Source organism: Taudactylus pleione, unplaced genomic scaffold (assembly GCF_031769625.1).
Source record: "Taudactylus pleione unplaced genomic scaffold, aTauple2 ptg000015l, whole genome shotgun sequence".
Classification (NCBI taxonomy): Eukaryota; Metazoa; Chordata; class Amphibia; order Anura; family Myobatrachidae; genus Taudactylus; species Taudactylus pleione.
The window spans coordinates 8042356-8059420 of record NW_028284417.1 but is presented as its reverse complement, the minus strand read 5'-3'; the positions used below and the strand labels follow the sequence as shown (position 1 = coordinate 8059420).

At 45.9% G+C, this 17065-nt stretch overlaps 1 protein-coding gene across 1 annotated transcript in view; it reads left to right on the top strand.

The window, feature by feature from the left end:
- The window catches only part of CDC50A (cell division cycle 50 P4-ATPase accessory subunit A), a 60443-nt gene that overhangs the window by 34272 nt on the left and 9106 nt on the right, over nt 1-17065 (top strand). The window contains exons 2-5 of the mRNA XM_088471495.1: nt 1855-1974; nt 3153-3260; nt 13395-13482; nt 15239-15385. Coding sequence (XP_088327621.1) covers nt 1855-1974; nt 3153-3260; nt 13395-13482; nt 15239-15385 — 463 coding nt within the window. The remainder of the gene's footprint in view (nt 1-1854; nt 1975-3152; nt 3261-13394; nt 13483-15238; nt 15386-17065) is intronic.

Sequence of the window (17065 nt, the reverse complement as noted above, 5' to 3'; positions counted from 1 at the left end):
GGTATTTAGGTAAGTGTTTGTCTATGTATGTATGTTTTGTATACCTGACGACGGGGCCAGGAGGCCTTGAAACATTGTTTTTGCAGTAAAAATTATTTTCAAAATCCTGGAGTGACGCTGTGTGTTTGTCACGTTTAGTGACTTTTCACTTTGCCTGTATATACTTTATTTTTCAGCGAGCACCCAGGTCTGGAATATTACATTAATAGTGAGTGCCGAGCCATTTGGTGTGTGTGTGTGTGTGTATATATATATATATACACACACACACACACACACACACACACACACACACACACACACACACACACACACACACACACACACACACACACACACACACACACACACACCCTTTTGCTTGGATGACAGCTTTGTACACTCTTGGCATTCTCTCAATCAGCTTCATGAGGTAGTCTCCTGGAATGGTTTTGAATTAGCTGGTGTGCCTTGTCAAGAGTCAATCTGTGGAATTACTTGCCTTCTTAATGTGTTTGAGACCATCAGTTGTGTTGTGCAGAGGTAGGGTTAGTACACAGTGGACACCACTATTTGACTACTGTTGTAATCCATATTATGGCACCAACCACTCAACTCAGTAAAGAGAAACGACAGTCCATCATTACTTTAAGACATGAAGGTCAGTTGATACGGAAGATTTTAAGAACTTTTGAATGTATCCTCAAGTGCAGTTGCAAAAACCATCAAACGCTATGTTGAAACTGGCTCTCATGAGGACCGCCCCAGGAAAGTAAGACCAAGAGTTACCTCTGCTGCAGAGGATAAGTTCATTAGCGTTACCAGCCTCAGAAACACTACTTAACAGCACCTCAGATTAGAGACCACATAAAGTCTTCACAGAGTTCAAGTTGCAGTCAAATCTCAACATCAACTGTTCAGAGGAGACTCTGTGAATCAGGCCTTCATGGTCGTATTGCTGTGAAGAAGCCACTACTAAGGATGAACAACAAGAAGAGAATTGTTTGGGCCAAGAAACACAAGGAATGGACATTGAACCAGTGGAAATCTGTACTTTGGTCGTCTGAGTCCAAATTTGAGATTTTTGGCTCCAACCTCCGTGTCTTTGTGAGACGCAGAGAAAGTGAGCAGATGGTTTCTGCATGTGTGGTTCCCACTGTGAAGATTGGAGGAGGAGGTGTGATGGTGTGGGGGTGCTTTGCTGGTGACACTGTTGGTGATTTATTAAAAATTCAAGGCACACTTAACCAGCATGGTTACCACAGCTTTCTGCAGTGCCATGCCATCCCATCTGGTTTGCGCTTACTGGGATCATCATTTATTTTTCAACAAGACAATGACCCCAAACACACCTCCATGCTATGTAAGGGCTACTTGACCAAGAAGGAAAGTGATGGAGTGCTGCGTCAGATGACCTGGCCTCCACAATCACCCGACCTAAACCCAATTGAGCTGGTTTTGGATGAGTTGGACCACAGAGTGAAGGGAAAGCTGCCAACAAGTGCTCAGCACCTCTGGGAACTCCTTCAAGACTGTTGGAAAACCATTCCAGGAGACTACCTAATGAAGCTGATTGAGAGAATGCCAAGAGTGTGCAAAGCTGTCATCCAAGCAAAAGGGGGCTACTTTGAGGAATCTAAAATATAAAACCTATTTTGATTTGTTTAACACTTTATTGTTTACAACATAATTCCATGTGTTCTTTCATAGTTTTGATGTCTTCAGTATTAATTTACTATGTGGAAAATAATTTAAATTAAAAAAAAACCATTGAATGAGAAGGTGTCCAAACTTTTGACTGGAGATAATATAGATATAGATATAGAGCTATAGATATATTATATTATTTTTTTTTTTATTATTATTTTTTTCCAGATTGACTACACTGGGAAAGAGTCAAACAGTGATTGCTACAAGTGCGCTAATGTTTCTAATGTTTCATGGAACGAAACTTGTAATTGTACTATTTATTTCCAACTGGATACTGCATTTGAGGTAATGTTTTTTTTCCATCGCTATTTTGGGTTAATGTTGTAAAAATGTTCTTTAAAATAATGAATTCTCCCTGTTTTGTGCTTAAAATATCTGCTGCTATTATATGATAACTGTAATAGAGTTATGGATGGATAGGAAGGCAGTGCTAAACAGGGAGGGAAGGAAGCTTTACATACCCTTCCCTATGAACAGGTGCATTTTATACAGATTTGGTATGTCTTGTCGGCAATCAAAATGTCAACGGGCATTATTTAGACTGCATAGTGCCGACAAATAGTCAACATTTTCAGAATTTCGATAACCACAATGTTAACTGGTACATAATGTCAACACCCAATTTTAAGCCTAACCCCAACCTTAATATTTGTCGACATTTTACAGGTGTTGATGGTTTAACCATGTCAACTTTCTGGTGTCGACCTTTTGACTGTCAACATTGTGATTGTCAACAACACGACTGCATACCTTTTTATACTTTCTTGGCCAGTTAGTTGCTGTTTGCAATGTAATAATTTTTTCCTTTACCCTATTCCTAGCTCTGTGAGCATTATGTAAAAGAAATGGGTAGAAATAAAAGGCAACAAAACCCCTCCCAGCGTTCTGCTGACACTTGGATGCAATTTGAGCAGTTCACCAACATTTAATAGTATATTTCCCACAAGTTTTAGGATAAAAGAATGGATAGGTTAAGGATGTACTGTGTTGCAATGTTTTTATAGATGAAGAAATAAAATATTGATCTGTTTTATTTCTAGCCTACTCTGTTCTGTAATAATTTGTTTATAATCCTCTAATTGACAGATGGGTTTAAACATGTTACAGCTAATCTCTGATTATTCTCATGCTACCTGTTTTATGTTTGGCCTTTTGCAACTCCACAGTGTTTCCACCGAGACTGCAAGGTTTATACTTGGGGTACATGAAAGTGGCTCTTATAAAGTAGTTGACTCTAATAAAAAGTTATTTTCCATTTATTCAATGCCTTGTGGTGATAAAGCACAGTGTTTTATTTCTGTTTCCGTTTGTTCACCGCATTCTTTCCCCTGTGGTATTAAATGTTTTATGAAGATAAGTTATTCTTATAAATATTTTTCGTTAAAAGCTCAAGTTGGACAGCATATCTTTTGAACTCTACCAAGTACCTTAAACTATTGTGTGAATTATTTCTCTTTTTGTAGAGCACTGTGTTTATGTATTATGGATTGTCCAACTTTTATCAGAACCATCGTCGATATGTGAAGTCTAGAGATGACAGCCAGCTGAATGGAGACAAAAACTCCCTTACAGTAAGTCATGTTTTGTTCCTAGACTAACACTTCAAACACAAAACAAAACTATTCGCTTCATTTAAAAGGAATGAATTTGCTTTGGATGTGACATGACTTCGGTAACTTATTTTGTTTTGGCAGATTTTTTTTTTCCTTATGTGGAGGAATAAAAGCATGGCAAAATTCCCTACAATGCCTTTTTTTTTTTTTTCCTGCCACCAGATATTGAATTACTTTAAAAGTATGTAGTGCATGTGTACTAAGCTTTGTACAGCTACATTTGGGAACAGGCAGAATCTATGGCCTGAAGGTAACTGTTAGCCACTTGCAGAAGAAAAATACGGGTGAATAGTGAAGAACTACAAGCGATTGACAGTTGCCTCAACAACAGATAATATACTGTTTGTGTGGGAAAGGTGGCTGCAGAAAAGTAGCATGCCTACCAGTCACTGTAAGAAACGAGGAGCTGTATTCTGATGACATTAGCTAAACCAATACCCCCCCATTTTTATAATCCCGGGCTTCAGAATTGGAAACAAAAATCTCAATCCTGGGAATCCCTTGATTGATTTGTAGAAAGATATCCTCCATCTCTATCCCCCTGCCCTTTTGACTTAAGCTGGCCACACACAGCGATATTTTACCCGATTTGGCAGATTCCGACACATTGGAATGACAGATCGTGTAAAATATGGCCAAATCGTGAGTACTCACGATGCGATGCGCGTCTCCGCTGGTCGCACATCGCATCGTCAGATCTGCCATGCAGTAGGGCAGATCTGACAATCTAGGAGGCGATGCAGGAGAGATCGTATGAAGATTGGACACGAAATCGTGTGGAGATCGTGTGCAGAGCTGCCGGGGAGAGTGTCAAGGGAAATTGTACACATCGGCTGATCGTGTGCAGATCGCTGTGTGTGTGGGCACCCTTACCTTAGTCACACAGCAGTGGTCAGAAGGGGCTTCTATTGTCAGCGGGGGCGTTTTCTTATTACTTATTTATATGGTGCCACAAGTGTTCCGCAGCACCTTACAAAAGCTGGCCATACACTGTACAATTATCGGGGCGATCCACCCGATAGCCGCGGATCGCCCCGATAATAGTAGCGTGTGGGGGGGACAACTGAGGGTTAAATAATGCTCGGTCGGGCATTCCGGATTGTCCAGCATGCCCGTCCGATGCGATATTTAGCGGTAAACAATCGGCCGCATCGGACAGTGTATGCCCAGCCGCGGCCGACAGACAGACATTTCTTGTGTTCCTTCCTATGGAAGGAACAGGTATTGATTCCTATAAGTCGTTATTTAGCGCTGCAAGTCGCTTAAGAAAGAATTGCTTTCCAGTCCAATCGTGTGGTTCCAAAGCACAAAAAGTTATTTATGTAGAAAGGGGTAACACGATGTAAGATTTAACAATTAGAGTAAAAAGCAATGAAAATAGTACAGCCCTATACATACGCGTGCGCACTGGTCCCAGTATACTGTCATCAATCCAGAAGTCTGCGGTCGCAAGAAGATACCTGTACACTGAGGTCAGCACACGGCTTATATACCTTACAGGTTTCAGAGTTAACAAATGGTCAAATTGACAGGTTCTCATTGGTTCTTGCTTCTGGTCATTGGTCAGTTCATACAGTGTCATCAGGGGTATGGCTCAATCTTCCAACAGTCACATTGTGTAGCTTCCCGCCGAAGAACTGGTTAAAACTGACTACAACACTGCATACTAGTAATAACATTCTTTCTACTTCAGGGTCCATAGGGTATCCACAGGATATCTTGGGGTATAGGTGTGACGTCAGTCATCGGGCACCATAGAGTTAAGCTTTCAGCCTCCCAGGATGCACTAGGGTCCCCCTCCTATACCCCGCCCCCGAGCCAAGGCACCTCAGTTTAGTTTGGTGCCCGGCCGGAGTCGGGTGCACCTGTTGGAGTGGGGGCTAAGAAGAGCCCCTGAAGCTTTTCTGCATGCAGCTGTGGCTGCACATCTGGATGTACAGCATGGACAGTCAGTCCATGCTGTCTTCCCTACACCCCCGCCGGTACCAGAACGCCGGTACCGATCCGGGGATGCTGGTGAGCATCTGGGGTCACAGCTAGTGGTGACCCCAGATGTTCCGGACCATGGCCGGATTCAAGGGGGACAGCAAGGTAAGCAGCGGGGTCCCGCGGTGGGTCCCCGCTGTTACATGGTCCTGAGTCTCCAGGCAGGGGGCTCCCTGGGGACTGGCTGCAGCGTGGAGCCAGGTAAGAACCTGCGCTTCCACTACCCCCCTGGGACAGTGGACCGCAGCAGAGCGGTAGCGCTGCGGCGTCCCAGTGGTTAAATGCATGCCAGGGGAGTGCGCCTTCCCTGTCTCACAGCCGGCGCCTCCCCCGCTGCACACAGCCCTCTCTGCACTCTGCCGACTGGCCCTGTGGCAGCGCTCCCCCCCAGGCCAGCCTCCTCTCTGCTCCTCGGCGGCCATCTTCCTGAACGCATGGTGAACGCTGCTGGAAGCCTGGAAGGATGCATCTTGGTCTGGGTGCCCCCCACATACCTCTCCTCCGCTGTGGTCAGGTCTGTGTATGCAGCGCTGTGTCCTACCAGACCCTGTGTCTGCGTAGTTGAGTGATCAGCGCTGGTTAGTGCAGGAATTGATTTTCTTTGCATTGTATGTGACTGTGCTAGCGCTGCTGCCTGTATCTTCTATTCTGACTGTCAGCTTTATTACTGTCCCTGTTCTTTCTGCTAAGCCCTTGCGGTGCGGTGCTGCAGGGTGGTCTCTCACCTCTTTAAAATACAATTGGTGAGAGGGATCACATACTTAGTACCATCATGTCTGAAAGTGATTTTCCTTTCCGGCTACAGTGTACTATGTGTAAAGTACCTTTAGCGGAGGGGGAGGGTAGCGCGGAGGGCCTCTGCCATCAGTGTTTGTCAATGGCGCGGCCTCTTATGGTTACAGCACCGGTACAGGAGCCGCCCTGGGCTTGTTTCGCTCAGGCGCTTACAACCTTAGTGGGCCAGTTAGCTCCGCAGTCCGCGTTTACACAGATGGGTTTGTCCCAGCAGTCAGTGGTGTCGTCACCCATGCAGGGTTTCCCAAGACAATTGGTGGTACCCCGCAGTCTCCCTATTTCCCCGCTCCCGGTTTCTCAGGAGCCGGCGTGGGTTAACTCCCTGACGAGTTCTGTACAGCACTTGTCGGATGTGTTGCAGGGGGAGACTGGGATGCGGCCACATAAACGGCCGGTGGCGTCTGTCTGCTCCTTATGAGGATGACGAAGGGACGTCTGATGATGGGGAGATTCTGGATCCTTACGATCAGGAATCTCTCCATGCTAAGGACGCTGACGCTAGGTCCAAGATCTATATTCCTGGACTTATTCGGGCAGTCCGCACAGCCTTGGTGATTGAGGACGAAGTTCCCCCAGCTGCTAAATCCAAGTATGCCTTTTTTAAGGATGTGAAGGGTGACGCCACAGTCTTTACTCTTTCGGGGCAGTTAATGGACCATTTAGAGGAGGCGTGGAAACAGCCTGGCAAGCGATACCAGCCGCAGAGGCGCCTGGCAGTGGCTTATCCGTTCACGGATAATTATTTTGCTAAGTGGGAATCCCCTCCACAGGTGGATTCTCATGTGACACGTCTTGTCCGTAGTGCCACATTGCCGATGCCATCCATGTGCTCCCTTAAGGATGCTACGGACCGCAAGGTGGAGATCTGCCTGAAGTCCGCTTATTCCCTTGCGGGGGGGGGCAGCGCGGCCGGCTATGGCCATTTGCTGGGTTGCCAGAGCGATGGAGCGCTGGGCGGATTCATTGGAGGCGTCCTTTGATTCCGACTGTCCGGCCGAACAAACGGAGTTGATTGGTAATCTCCATGATTCGGCCACATATATCAACAAGGCGGCCTTAGACATTAGTACACTGGTGTCTCGAATTTCTTCAGCAGCGGTGGCTGCTCGTCGCACCTTGTGGTTGCGATCCTGGAAGGCGGACGCTGACTCCAAAAAGGGTTTGGAGGCGTTGCCCTTTAACGGAGAAGTTCTCTTCGGTCCAGATCTGGACAAGATTGTGGCCACACTGGAGGCAGCCAAATCTGCATGTCTCCCGTCGGCTGCGGCTCCTTCTGGTTCAGGACCATCGTCCTTTCGGTCTTATAGGGCCCAGGGCAGGCCCAAACCACAGTCTTTTCCCCGACAGGCTGGCCCCAAAAAATCAGCCAAGCCCCGGAAGCAGGCATGGAGTACCAGACGTCCGGCCCCTAAGCCTGATGACAAGCCTGCGGCCTGACGGTCCGGGCCTCCCGTTGGGGGATCCCAAAGTGGGAGGCCGCCTGCTGCAGTTCGCCCGGTGTTGGTCGGTCACCACGACAGACACTTGGGTTCTCGAGGTGGTCTCCCACGGGTACGCCCTCTCTTTCCGGCACAGACCCCCGGCTCGATTCTTCACCACGGGTCTACCATCAGACCGAAACAAGGCCACGGAGCTGCGGAAGGTCTTGCACACTATGCTCCAGGCTGGAGTTATAGTGCCTGTTCCATTCTCCCAGAGGGGCCAGGATTTCTATTCAAATCTTTTTTTGGTGCAGAAACCCAATGGGTCGTATCGTCCGATTCTCAACCTCAAAGCTCTCAACAAGTCTTTGCGGGTGCCGAAGTTTCGGATGGAGACCATACGGTCCATCATTCTGGCGCTGGAACCTGGGGACTACATGGTGTCATTGGACATACAGGATGCTTACCTGCATGTCCCTATTCTTTTGCGCCATCAACAGTTCCTCAGGTTTGCAATCCGCAGCGACCACTTTCAGTTTCGGGCGTTACCTTTTGGCCTGGCGACAGCACCGCATGTGTTCACCAAGGTGATGGCGGTCATGGTGGCTTCTCTGCGGCTGCAGGGAGTCCGCATGTTGCCGTACTTGGACGACCTGTTATTAGTGGCAGGATCTCCAGAGCTCCTTCTACGCCACTTGGACCTGACCATTGCGCTGCTGCAACGGCACGGCTGGTTAATCAACTGGCAGAAGTCCACTCTAATCCCGTCTCGGCGGATTCTGCACCTTGGAGCCTTATTGGACTCGGGACAGCAAAGGATCTTTGTGACGGAGGAAAAGATCTCTGCTTTACAGTCGAGGGTGCGCAGTTGTCTGCACAGCCGCCGGGTGTCTCTACACTCGGCGATGAGGTTACTGGGCTCCATGGTGTTGGTGTTCGACATGGTGGAATATGCCCAGTTTCACTCCAGACCTCTGCAGCACCTGATCCTGTCCAAGTGGAACGGGCTGCCTCAGTCTCTAAAGTCCCAGACGATAGTGCTCACCCCGGAGGTTCGCCTGTCCCTTGCTTGGTGGTTGCAGACGACCCATCTCAGCAAGGGACGTCCGTTCTGGGTACCAAATTGGGTCCTGTTGACAACGGACGCCAGTCTTCGGGGCTGGGGAGCAGTTTCGGGTCCACACTTGTTCCAGGGCAGGTGGACGCCGACAGAAGCGGAGCTTCCAATAAATATCTTGGAACTCCGTGCGGTCTTCAATGCTCTCCAGCAGGCACATCGGGTTCTCCAGGGTCGTCCGGTGCAGTTCCAGTCGGACAACGCTACCACCGTGGCCTACATAAACAGGCAAGGAGGAACCCGAAGTCGGGCGGCTCTCGTAGAGGTGTCTCGGATCCTGGTATGGGCGGAGCGCAATCTTCCGGCCATATCAGCGGTCTTCATCCCGGGAGTGCTAAATTGGGAGGCGGACTTTCTAAGTCGCCAGGACGTTCATCCGGGGGAATGGTCCCTGCACCCGGACGTTTTTCAACTGCTGGTGGACAGGTGGGGTCTTCCAGAGATCGACCTCATGGCGTCCCGGCACAACAACAAGTTGCCGGTGTACGGGTGTCGCACAAGAGAGACGAAGAGGCGTCTCTGGTGGATGCTCTGTCCGTCCGGTGGACGTTCCAGTTCGCATACCTGTTTCCTTCGGTTTCCCTTCTTCCACGGGTAATCCGGAAATTCAAACAGGAAGGAGGGACGCTCCTGTTGATAGCTCCCGCGTGGCCCAGACGGCACTGGTTCTCAGACCTTCAGGGTCTGTCCGTGGACAGTCCTCTGCGGTTGCCGTTACGACCGGACCTTCTGTCGCAGGGTCCTTGTCTTCACCCGGACCTGACTCTGCTGTCTTTGACGGCGTGGCTGTTGAGACAGCCATGTTGAGGTCCAGGGGGTTTTCCAGCTCTGTGGTGCGTACCATGTTGCGAGCTCGGAAACCGTCATCCGCGAGGATATACCATCGCGTGTGGCATACGTTCTTCCAATGGTGTCGACCGAGAGGTTATGCACCGCGGGAGTTTCGTCTGTCTAGGATACTTGCCTTCCTACAAGCGGGACTAGATCATAGGCTTCGCCTTGCTTCTTTGAAGGTACAGGTTTCGGCCCTATCTGTCTGGTTTCACCGTAGGATTGCTACGATCCTGGATGTGCGCACCTTTATGCAAGGTGTTCTCCGCATTCAGCCGCCCTTTGTTCCACCTGTGGCGCCTTGGGATTTGGCTGTGGTCCTGAGGGCTCTCCAGGGACCGCCGTTTGAACCACTGGGCTCAGTGGATCTTAAATGGCTAACAGCTAAGACTGTTTTCCTTTTGGCCATAGCTTCGGCCAGACGTGTTTCTGATTTACGGGCTCTTTCTTGTAGACCCCCTTTCTTGATTTTTCATGGGAACAGGGCAGTGCTCCGCACTCGGCCTGAATTTCTTCCCAAAGTTGTTTCCCAGTTTCATGTTAACGAGGAAATAGTTGTTTCGGCCTTTAACTCACCTGGTCTTTCAGTGGGTGAGACCACTTTGGATGTTGTGCGGGCCTTAAGGACTTATGTTGACCGCACTTCTTCGTTTAGGAAGTCGGACGCCTTGTTTGTCCGCTATGGCTTCCGTAAAAAGGGTTGGCCTGCTTCAAAGCAAACTTTGGCAGCCTGGATCCGTATGGCTATTTCTGAAGCTTATCTTAATGAAGGTCTGCCGGTTCCTCCTTCTTTGAAGGCTCATTCCACTAGGTCTGTGGGTCCTTCGTGGGCAGCTCGACGTGGTGCCTCTGCAGTCCAGATCTGCAAGGCTGCTACGTGGTCCTCTGTCCATACCTTCGTGAGGTATTACAGGTTTGACACCTTCGCCTTTCAGGATGCTTCCTTCGAGCGGCGGATTCTCCTTTCAGCACAGGAGCGTCCCCACCCTTAAAGGATACTGCTTTGGGACATCCCCAAGGTATCCTGTGGATACCCTATGGACCCTGAAGTAGAAAATATGAGATATGGTAAGAACTTACCCTTGTTATTTCTATTTCTACGAAGTCCATAGGGTTCCACAGGACTCTGTCGCACCTGTGCTGCAGATGGGCTTTGGTCTGGTCACCGGTTTTCCCGTCTCCCTCTGGTGAGAGTGTGATTCTTGTGTGTTTCCAGATCTTCTTTCTCTCTCTTCCTTCTCCTCCTCCGGCCTATGGCTTGGTAACTAACTGAGGTGCCTTGGCTCGGGGGCGGGGTATAGGAGGGGGACCCTAGTGCATCCTGGGAGGCTGAAAGCTTAACTCTATGGTGCCCGATGACTGACGTCACACCTATACCCCAAGGTATCCTGTGGAACCCTATGGACTTCGTAGAAATAGAGATAACAAAGGTAAGTTCTTACCATATCTCATATTATTCAATAACTCCCTATCATCCATAACTAGCGGATGCATGATGCGACTTCTTTGTCGATAGAAACGGATGTCTGCAAATAAACAGGGATTTAGTATGATACCAAACATGACATGTCCACTATATTCTAAACCTTAGATCTTGTTTAAGTACATCTCATATCATAATTATTAGCTAACAATTATCTTTAAAAACTCTGATTATTAACTATAATGTGTGGGAACCATTTTATATGTATGCGTTTGCATATGTGCGTCTGTGTATTGAAATAGCAATTGAGCGTCCATCTGTAAGTATGTGCATCCGCATATGAGCGTCTGCGTTATGTGCATCAACGTATGTGTGTTGTGTATACGCATTTTAGCGCATCGGATTGCACCGACGCAAAGTAGCGTCCTAGTAGCATGTCATCAGACCATGCACGATTATATCGTCAGATAATAATTGTACAGCGATCATATCTCATTATTTGACTTTGACACAGGGAAATATCTCCTCCCCCGGGGGCGGAGCGCTGATGTCAGGGCTAATACACTGTGAGAAATCTGTGTATGCTGCGGACATCTGCGGCTGGCATGCTGCTAGATAAAATGTCTGTCGGTCTGACAGGCATTTTATCTGGCCGTGTATGCCCAGCTAAAGTTTCCTGGTCCTCTCCAAGGCTCTGCTGCAGTAGAAGAACTGGAGTTCTGTGGTTCTGGTGCTCTGTCATGGATTGGATGGTAGTGTGCCATACAGTGCTGATATCACCACACAGTTCGCTCCTAGCCTTTCAATGACTGAGAGCAACTGCATAATGGGGCTCCCATCTATTCTATGGACAGCTGGGAAAGCCTGAGAGGACAGGATAATGCAACTGGAACCGATAAGGTAAGTACTATCTCACTGCCCCCAGACCAATCCACAGTGCGTTTTGAATCCTGTAATAGCCAGGTTTTAATAATTGAAATCCTGTGTATTTTGGGACTCAAAAACATCCGGGATTGGCTTCCCTAGGTTACTTTCTTTCTTGGCTGAGCAGAGGATTATTTTACTAGTGATTGTTGCAATTTAGGATATTGACTGTATGCAGCTATCGGGTTATATATTTCCAGGGCTGCTGTAAAATGATTAGAATAGAGTATGCCTATACTGAAACTGTCTAACAAAAACAGCTATATTTTGGGAAAATGCAGCTGCATGAAAAAAGACAGTTTTTACAGTGCTGGTTAAACATGCAGCTGATGGGGATGTGTTTGGCCAAAAAAACCTGCATTTAAGGATCAATAATCCAATTGACACCAATGAGACAATTATCAGGCATCATTTATAGTGGTCTGTCTATACTATGGTCTTCCTACTGTATGAATATACCCTAATCATGCTGCATCTCATCTAATTTAACTGTGTGTATGTGTGTCCAAATTGATCATTGGTTCTTTCCTGTTTCTTATGCTAAGATCCGCCTGCAAGTAACCAGTAGAACTTGTATGCGTCAAAATGTTCAGACTGTGTATGTCAAGCGGTTGATAAACTGAATTTGGTATGCTGGGTCCTTCACTTCCGCCACAGCTGTTGGTTGTACCCAACCGGTATCAAATAAGCATCTTAAAATAGTTGTCATACTACAAATTCTTTATTTATTGTTCGTGTTTGCCCTGTATGATGGGAATAACAAACTTTGAATCTGCTTCCATTTTCTGAATTAAATTCAATTTTGTTTTATTTTTCATCTTTTATGGTATCTTTTGTTACATCTAAACTGCCGATCTTGCTAGGACTTCATGAGTTCATAGCAAACAGTGCAGTTAGGCTTGGCAAGTAAATTTAGCAGTAGTTATGGTGTTTTTAAATCGTACTGCATGGACTATGCCGTCATAACAGAATAGCCCAGCATTAAAATACCACTTGTCTTTTGCTACATCTGTATGTAGTGCAGGTATTGATGATATAAGTGACCACAAAACAATTAGAAATATTAGCTCTTCATAGGTGGCCTTGTTTTTCTGTAGGATGATAAATATTTAAACGGATTCATGAAATGTTAAAGTAATTTTGTAATCAATAAGCCACCCAGCTTTTGTTGGAGTATATATTTACGAACTGACCTTGAAGCTCTCCAATATTTTATTTTGAAACGTGCAATATAAACCACACTGCTCTATAGCACCTAAATTAAGGCTGCATATGACATACTCCGTATTGAATCTAATTCATTGCAACAATGTGTATTTTAGGATGGTGGTTTAGATTTGGGCCTCAAATTCACACCATTTGGTACATTTTGTGAGGGGCAAAAAAAAGGAAATACAAGGTCTGTACACAATTTAGCATATTCTGAAATAATTTTGTGCTAATCCAATTGAATTATTAATGCTTTCATATGTTCATGCAGTTACATTATTACTGAAGGTGGCAGAAAAACCTAGTTACAGAGAAATGTTTCCAATAATATACATGTACATGAATTGTTTCCAGTTTTGTTGAATAACTGTATTGTACACCCTTAGAATCCCAGCAAGGAATGTGACCCCTATCGCACCAGTGAGAATCAACCCATTGCGCCTTGTGGTGCCATTGCTAACAGTATGTTTAATGGTAAGGTATTCAGTCAACTTTTTGATAACTGTGAGAAAAACGTATGACAAACAACCATACCAATTTCCTAAAATCGTTTAGTTTATGCAATAGACAGCAATATTTTGCAAACAGAATGATCCTTTTTTCAAGCAGCTAATAGTTTCAAAGGACCAGCACTCTCCAAATGAATGAGTGAAAATATTTAATTCCATACAATTTTCACTCATTCATTTGGAGAATGCTGGTCCTTTTGAAACTATTTAGACCTTCGGTTAATTAACACCTTACTTGAACGCTACAATCATATCTCTATAAACATTTTTTTTTTCTTTATATATACACACACTGGTACTTTATTGTGTACACCAAAACAATTGATCGTTTATTCAATTATCGAATTAGCCACTCCTGTATAGCTGCATGCAGACCTCGTCAGGGGGTTCATTTGTTCAGCCCAAACACCAGAGTGAAATGAAATCTCTAAGTGACTTTGGCTGTAAAATGATTGTTGATGCTAGATCGGGTTTGAGTATATCAAACTGCTGATCTTCTGGGATTTTGTAGGGGCAAAGCGGCACCTAATAAAGTGGTTGAGTATTTGTGTGTTGTGATAGGATCACTGGTAAAGTGGTCTGTGGCAGGTACATTTGTCCCAGATTCCTGTCCTGTGTGTTTAAAATCCCCAGGAGAAAGTCTGCAGTGTAGCAGGCTTGAGTTTCGGCTTTTTTGAAAAGCCGGTTTGGGACCTGGGGGTTGTGGGTGAGAGGAGAGGGAGGGCTCCACCCACGGCCACTCCAGGTTTTGGTTCTCGCAGCCTGGTAACAGGATTGTTAGTTTTCCACGAGAGTGGCCAATATAAGCCTAGTTTGTTTAGGGCTGATTGTCTCACCTGGGAGAGCAGACAGGGAGTTTGCTCAGAGACACTTGGATACCTAACTGTGAGTGTTGTGCTGTGCTTTTGTTGCTGGCGAGGGCATTAGGCCCTGCCAGGTTCTGGTAGTGAGGGAACTACCTGTGAAGTTAGTGCCCCGACAGGGCTAGGATTTATATTTGTTTTCTTTAAGTTTCTGACATTGTACAATAAAGACTGGCGCCGACCAGCTTGTACTTGCATCCAGACTGGTGTGCTGCTTCCCTGCTGCTGTGTGTGTGTGTGTAAGGAAGGAGTCCTCTACCCAGGAGAGGGACCCCCTAACCTAACTGTGTCAGTGTATATATTTTCTTTCTCTTTCTAAATATATTTTCTATCTTGCTGGCAGGAAAATTAGACACTTTTAGTCTTTTTATTTCTTTTTATTTTCTTATATAATCATGGGTGGTGGGATAATCAAATTGTTTGCATGTATAGTTTCATTGTAAACAGGTGTTGATCTGCAGACTACTACTAGTTATCTTTGTGCCATTGTCATATTCTCTTGTATAATGCATTATCCTCTGTATTTCACATTAGATGCACATGTTCTAATAAGTTGTTTGAACAGTTTAAATTGGGTTTAATATATTTTTAAGATATGAGGATCATGCATTATACAGTTAGTTACTAACAAGGTTAGCACTCCTCTAGAGGAGACAGCATGGATCAATTTCTCTCCAGAGGTCTTCCGTCCACTTGTGGAATAGATGCCACGTCGTGTTGCTGTACTTTGCTGTGCTAGAGGGGGTCCTACACGTTACTAGGCATCTCATTACTTTTAGCACTTCAGTGTATTATATAACAACTTGAAGGATTTGGAGCAGAAAGTTGCATTAAAACTTGTTATCCTTTTGTTTAAAGATACACTTCGCTTATTTAAAATAACAGCTGGAAAACCAGAACTAATTCCCTTGACAAAAACAGGCATTGCTTGGTGGACAGATAAAAATGTAAAGTTCAGAAATCCAACTTCAACCAATACAAGTATACTTCAGGACATTTTTAAAGGTAAATTCTTACCCAAACTGGTAAAATTGTTTGAACTGAACTAGCTTTATTTATTTATTTTTGGTTCTGTGCCTTAGATATAGATTTTTGTTTCTTATTCACAAGTACTATGTGCAAAGTGTATTGTGTTTGAAATATACATAGTTTAATGTTTATGTACAGTGTATATAATAATGTTTAGTTGTTTATGCTTCCCTTCTGCCTGCACTAGTGATGGGTAGTTCACGAATGATCAGTTCAAATTAACTGATCTTTAAAATGAACTAGTTCACAGCTCTGGCAAAGATCAGTTCATCATGAGCTAAAACAAGTGGGAGGAGTTAGACACAGTGACAGAGAGAACACAGCCGCTCCATTAAGCATGAGTCAGTACTGCTAAATGACCACAGGTGGCACTGCTATGTGACTTTGTGAGGACTATGACCCTGATTCAGAGTCTATCGCTAGATACAAGTGGTTGCTCTGAATGAGGGCGGCCGCTTGTGGTGTGAAGTGCGGCCTCCTGGTCGCTAGATAAGCTGTGGGTTACCACCCACAGCCCTAGCGAGCGACCAGGGTGATGGTCGCGATGGTCAAGACCATCGGGGCTTGCGATGAGACCCTAAGGTTGGGTCTCGGCAAGCGCAAGCCCCAGGGAGCTTCCTTTTCTGATCGAGCAGGAAGCTCCCCACCGACATCATTGCTGATGTCAGTGTGGCTGCCCCCAAACGGCAAGCATTCCGTCGGGAACGCCTCCGTTTGGCCGGCCACCCCCCTACCCGCCTCCCAAACGGGGCGAGCTGTCAATAACCATCGACAGCTCGCCCCCTTTGGTGCGAGACCCGTAGCGATGGAGCACCCGTCGCTAGCCGGGTCTCACGCATGCGCACGTAGGAGCCGGCTCGGACGTGCGCATGCCGAGTGGGCAAACATTGACCCGGTTGCGAGCGTTCAGCGCTTGCGACCAGGTCTGAATGAGGCCCTATGTGCATCTGATTGAACTGATTGTCATGAGGATTCATGAGTAGTTTTCCTGGCATCTAGTTCACTAGTTCAGTTAGGTCAGTGACTCATGTAAGTCACATGATACATTCCCCATCAGCTCTCTCATACATTCATCATGAGTCAGTACTGCTAACTACCACAGGTGGCACTGTGCTCTGCTCAGACATTGTGGTGATTCTGTATAGCTTATGAATTCTTATTCTCCTGGCATATACAGTACCAGTCAAAAGTTTGGACACACCTTCTCATTCAATGTTTTTTGTTTATTTCAATTATTTTCAACATAGTAGATTAATACTGAAGACCTCAAAACTATGATATGGAATTATGTTGTAAACAAAAAAGTGTTAAACAAATCAAAATATGTTTTATATTTTAGATTCTTCAAAGTAGCCCCATTTTGCTTGGATGACGGCTTTGCACACCCTTGGCATTCTCGCAATCAGCTTCATGAGGTAGTCTCCTGGAATGGTTTTCCAACAGTCTTGAAGGAGTTCCCAGAGGTGCTGAGCATTTGTTGGCTGCTTTTCCTTCACTCTGCGGTCCAACTCATCCCAAACCAGCTCAGTTGGGTTTGTCGGGTGATTGTGGAGGCCAGGTCATCTGACGCAGCACTCCATCACTTTCCTTCTTGGTCAAGTAGCCCTTACACCTGGAGGTGTGTTTGGGGTCATTGTCTTGTTGAAAAACAAATGA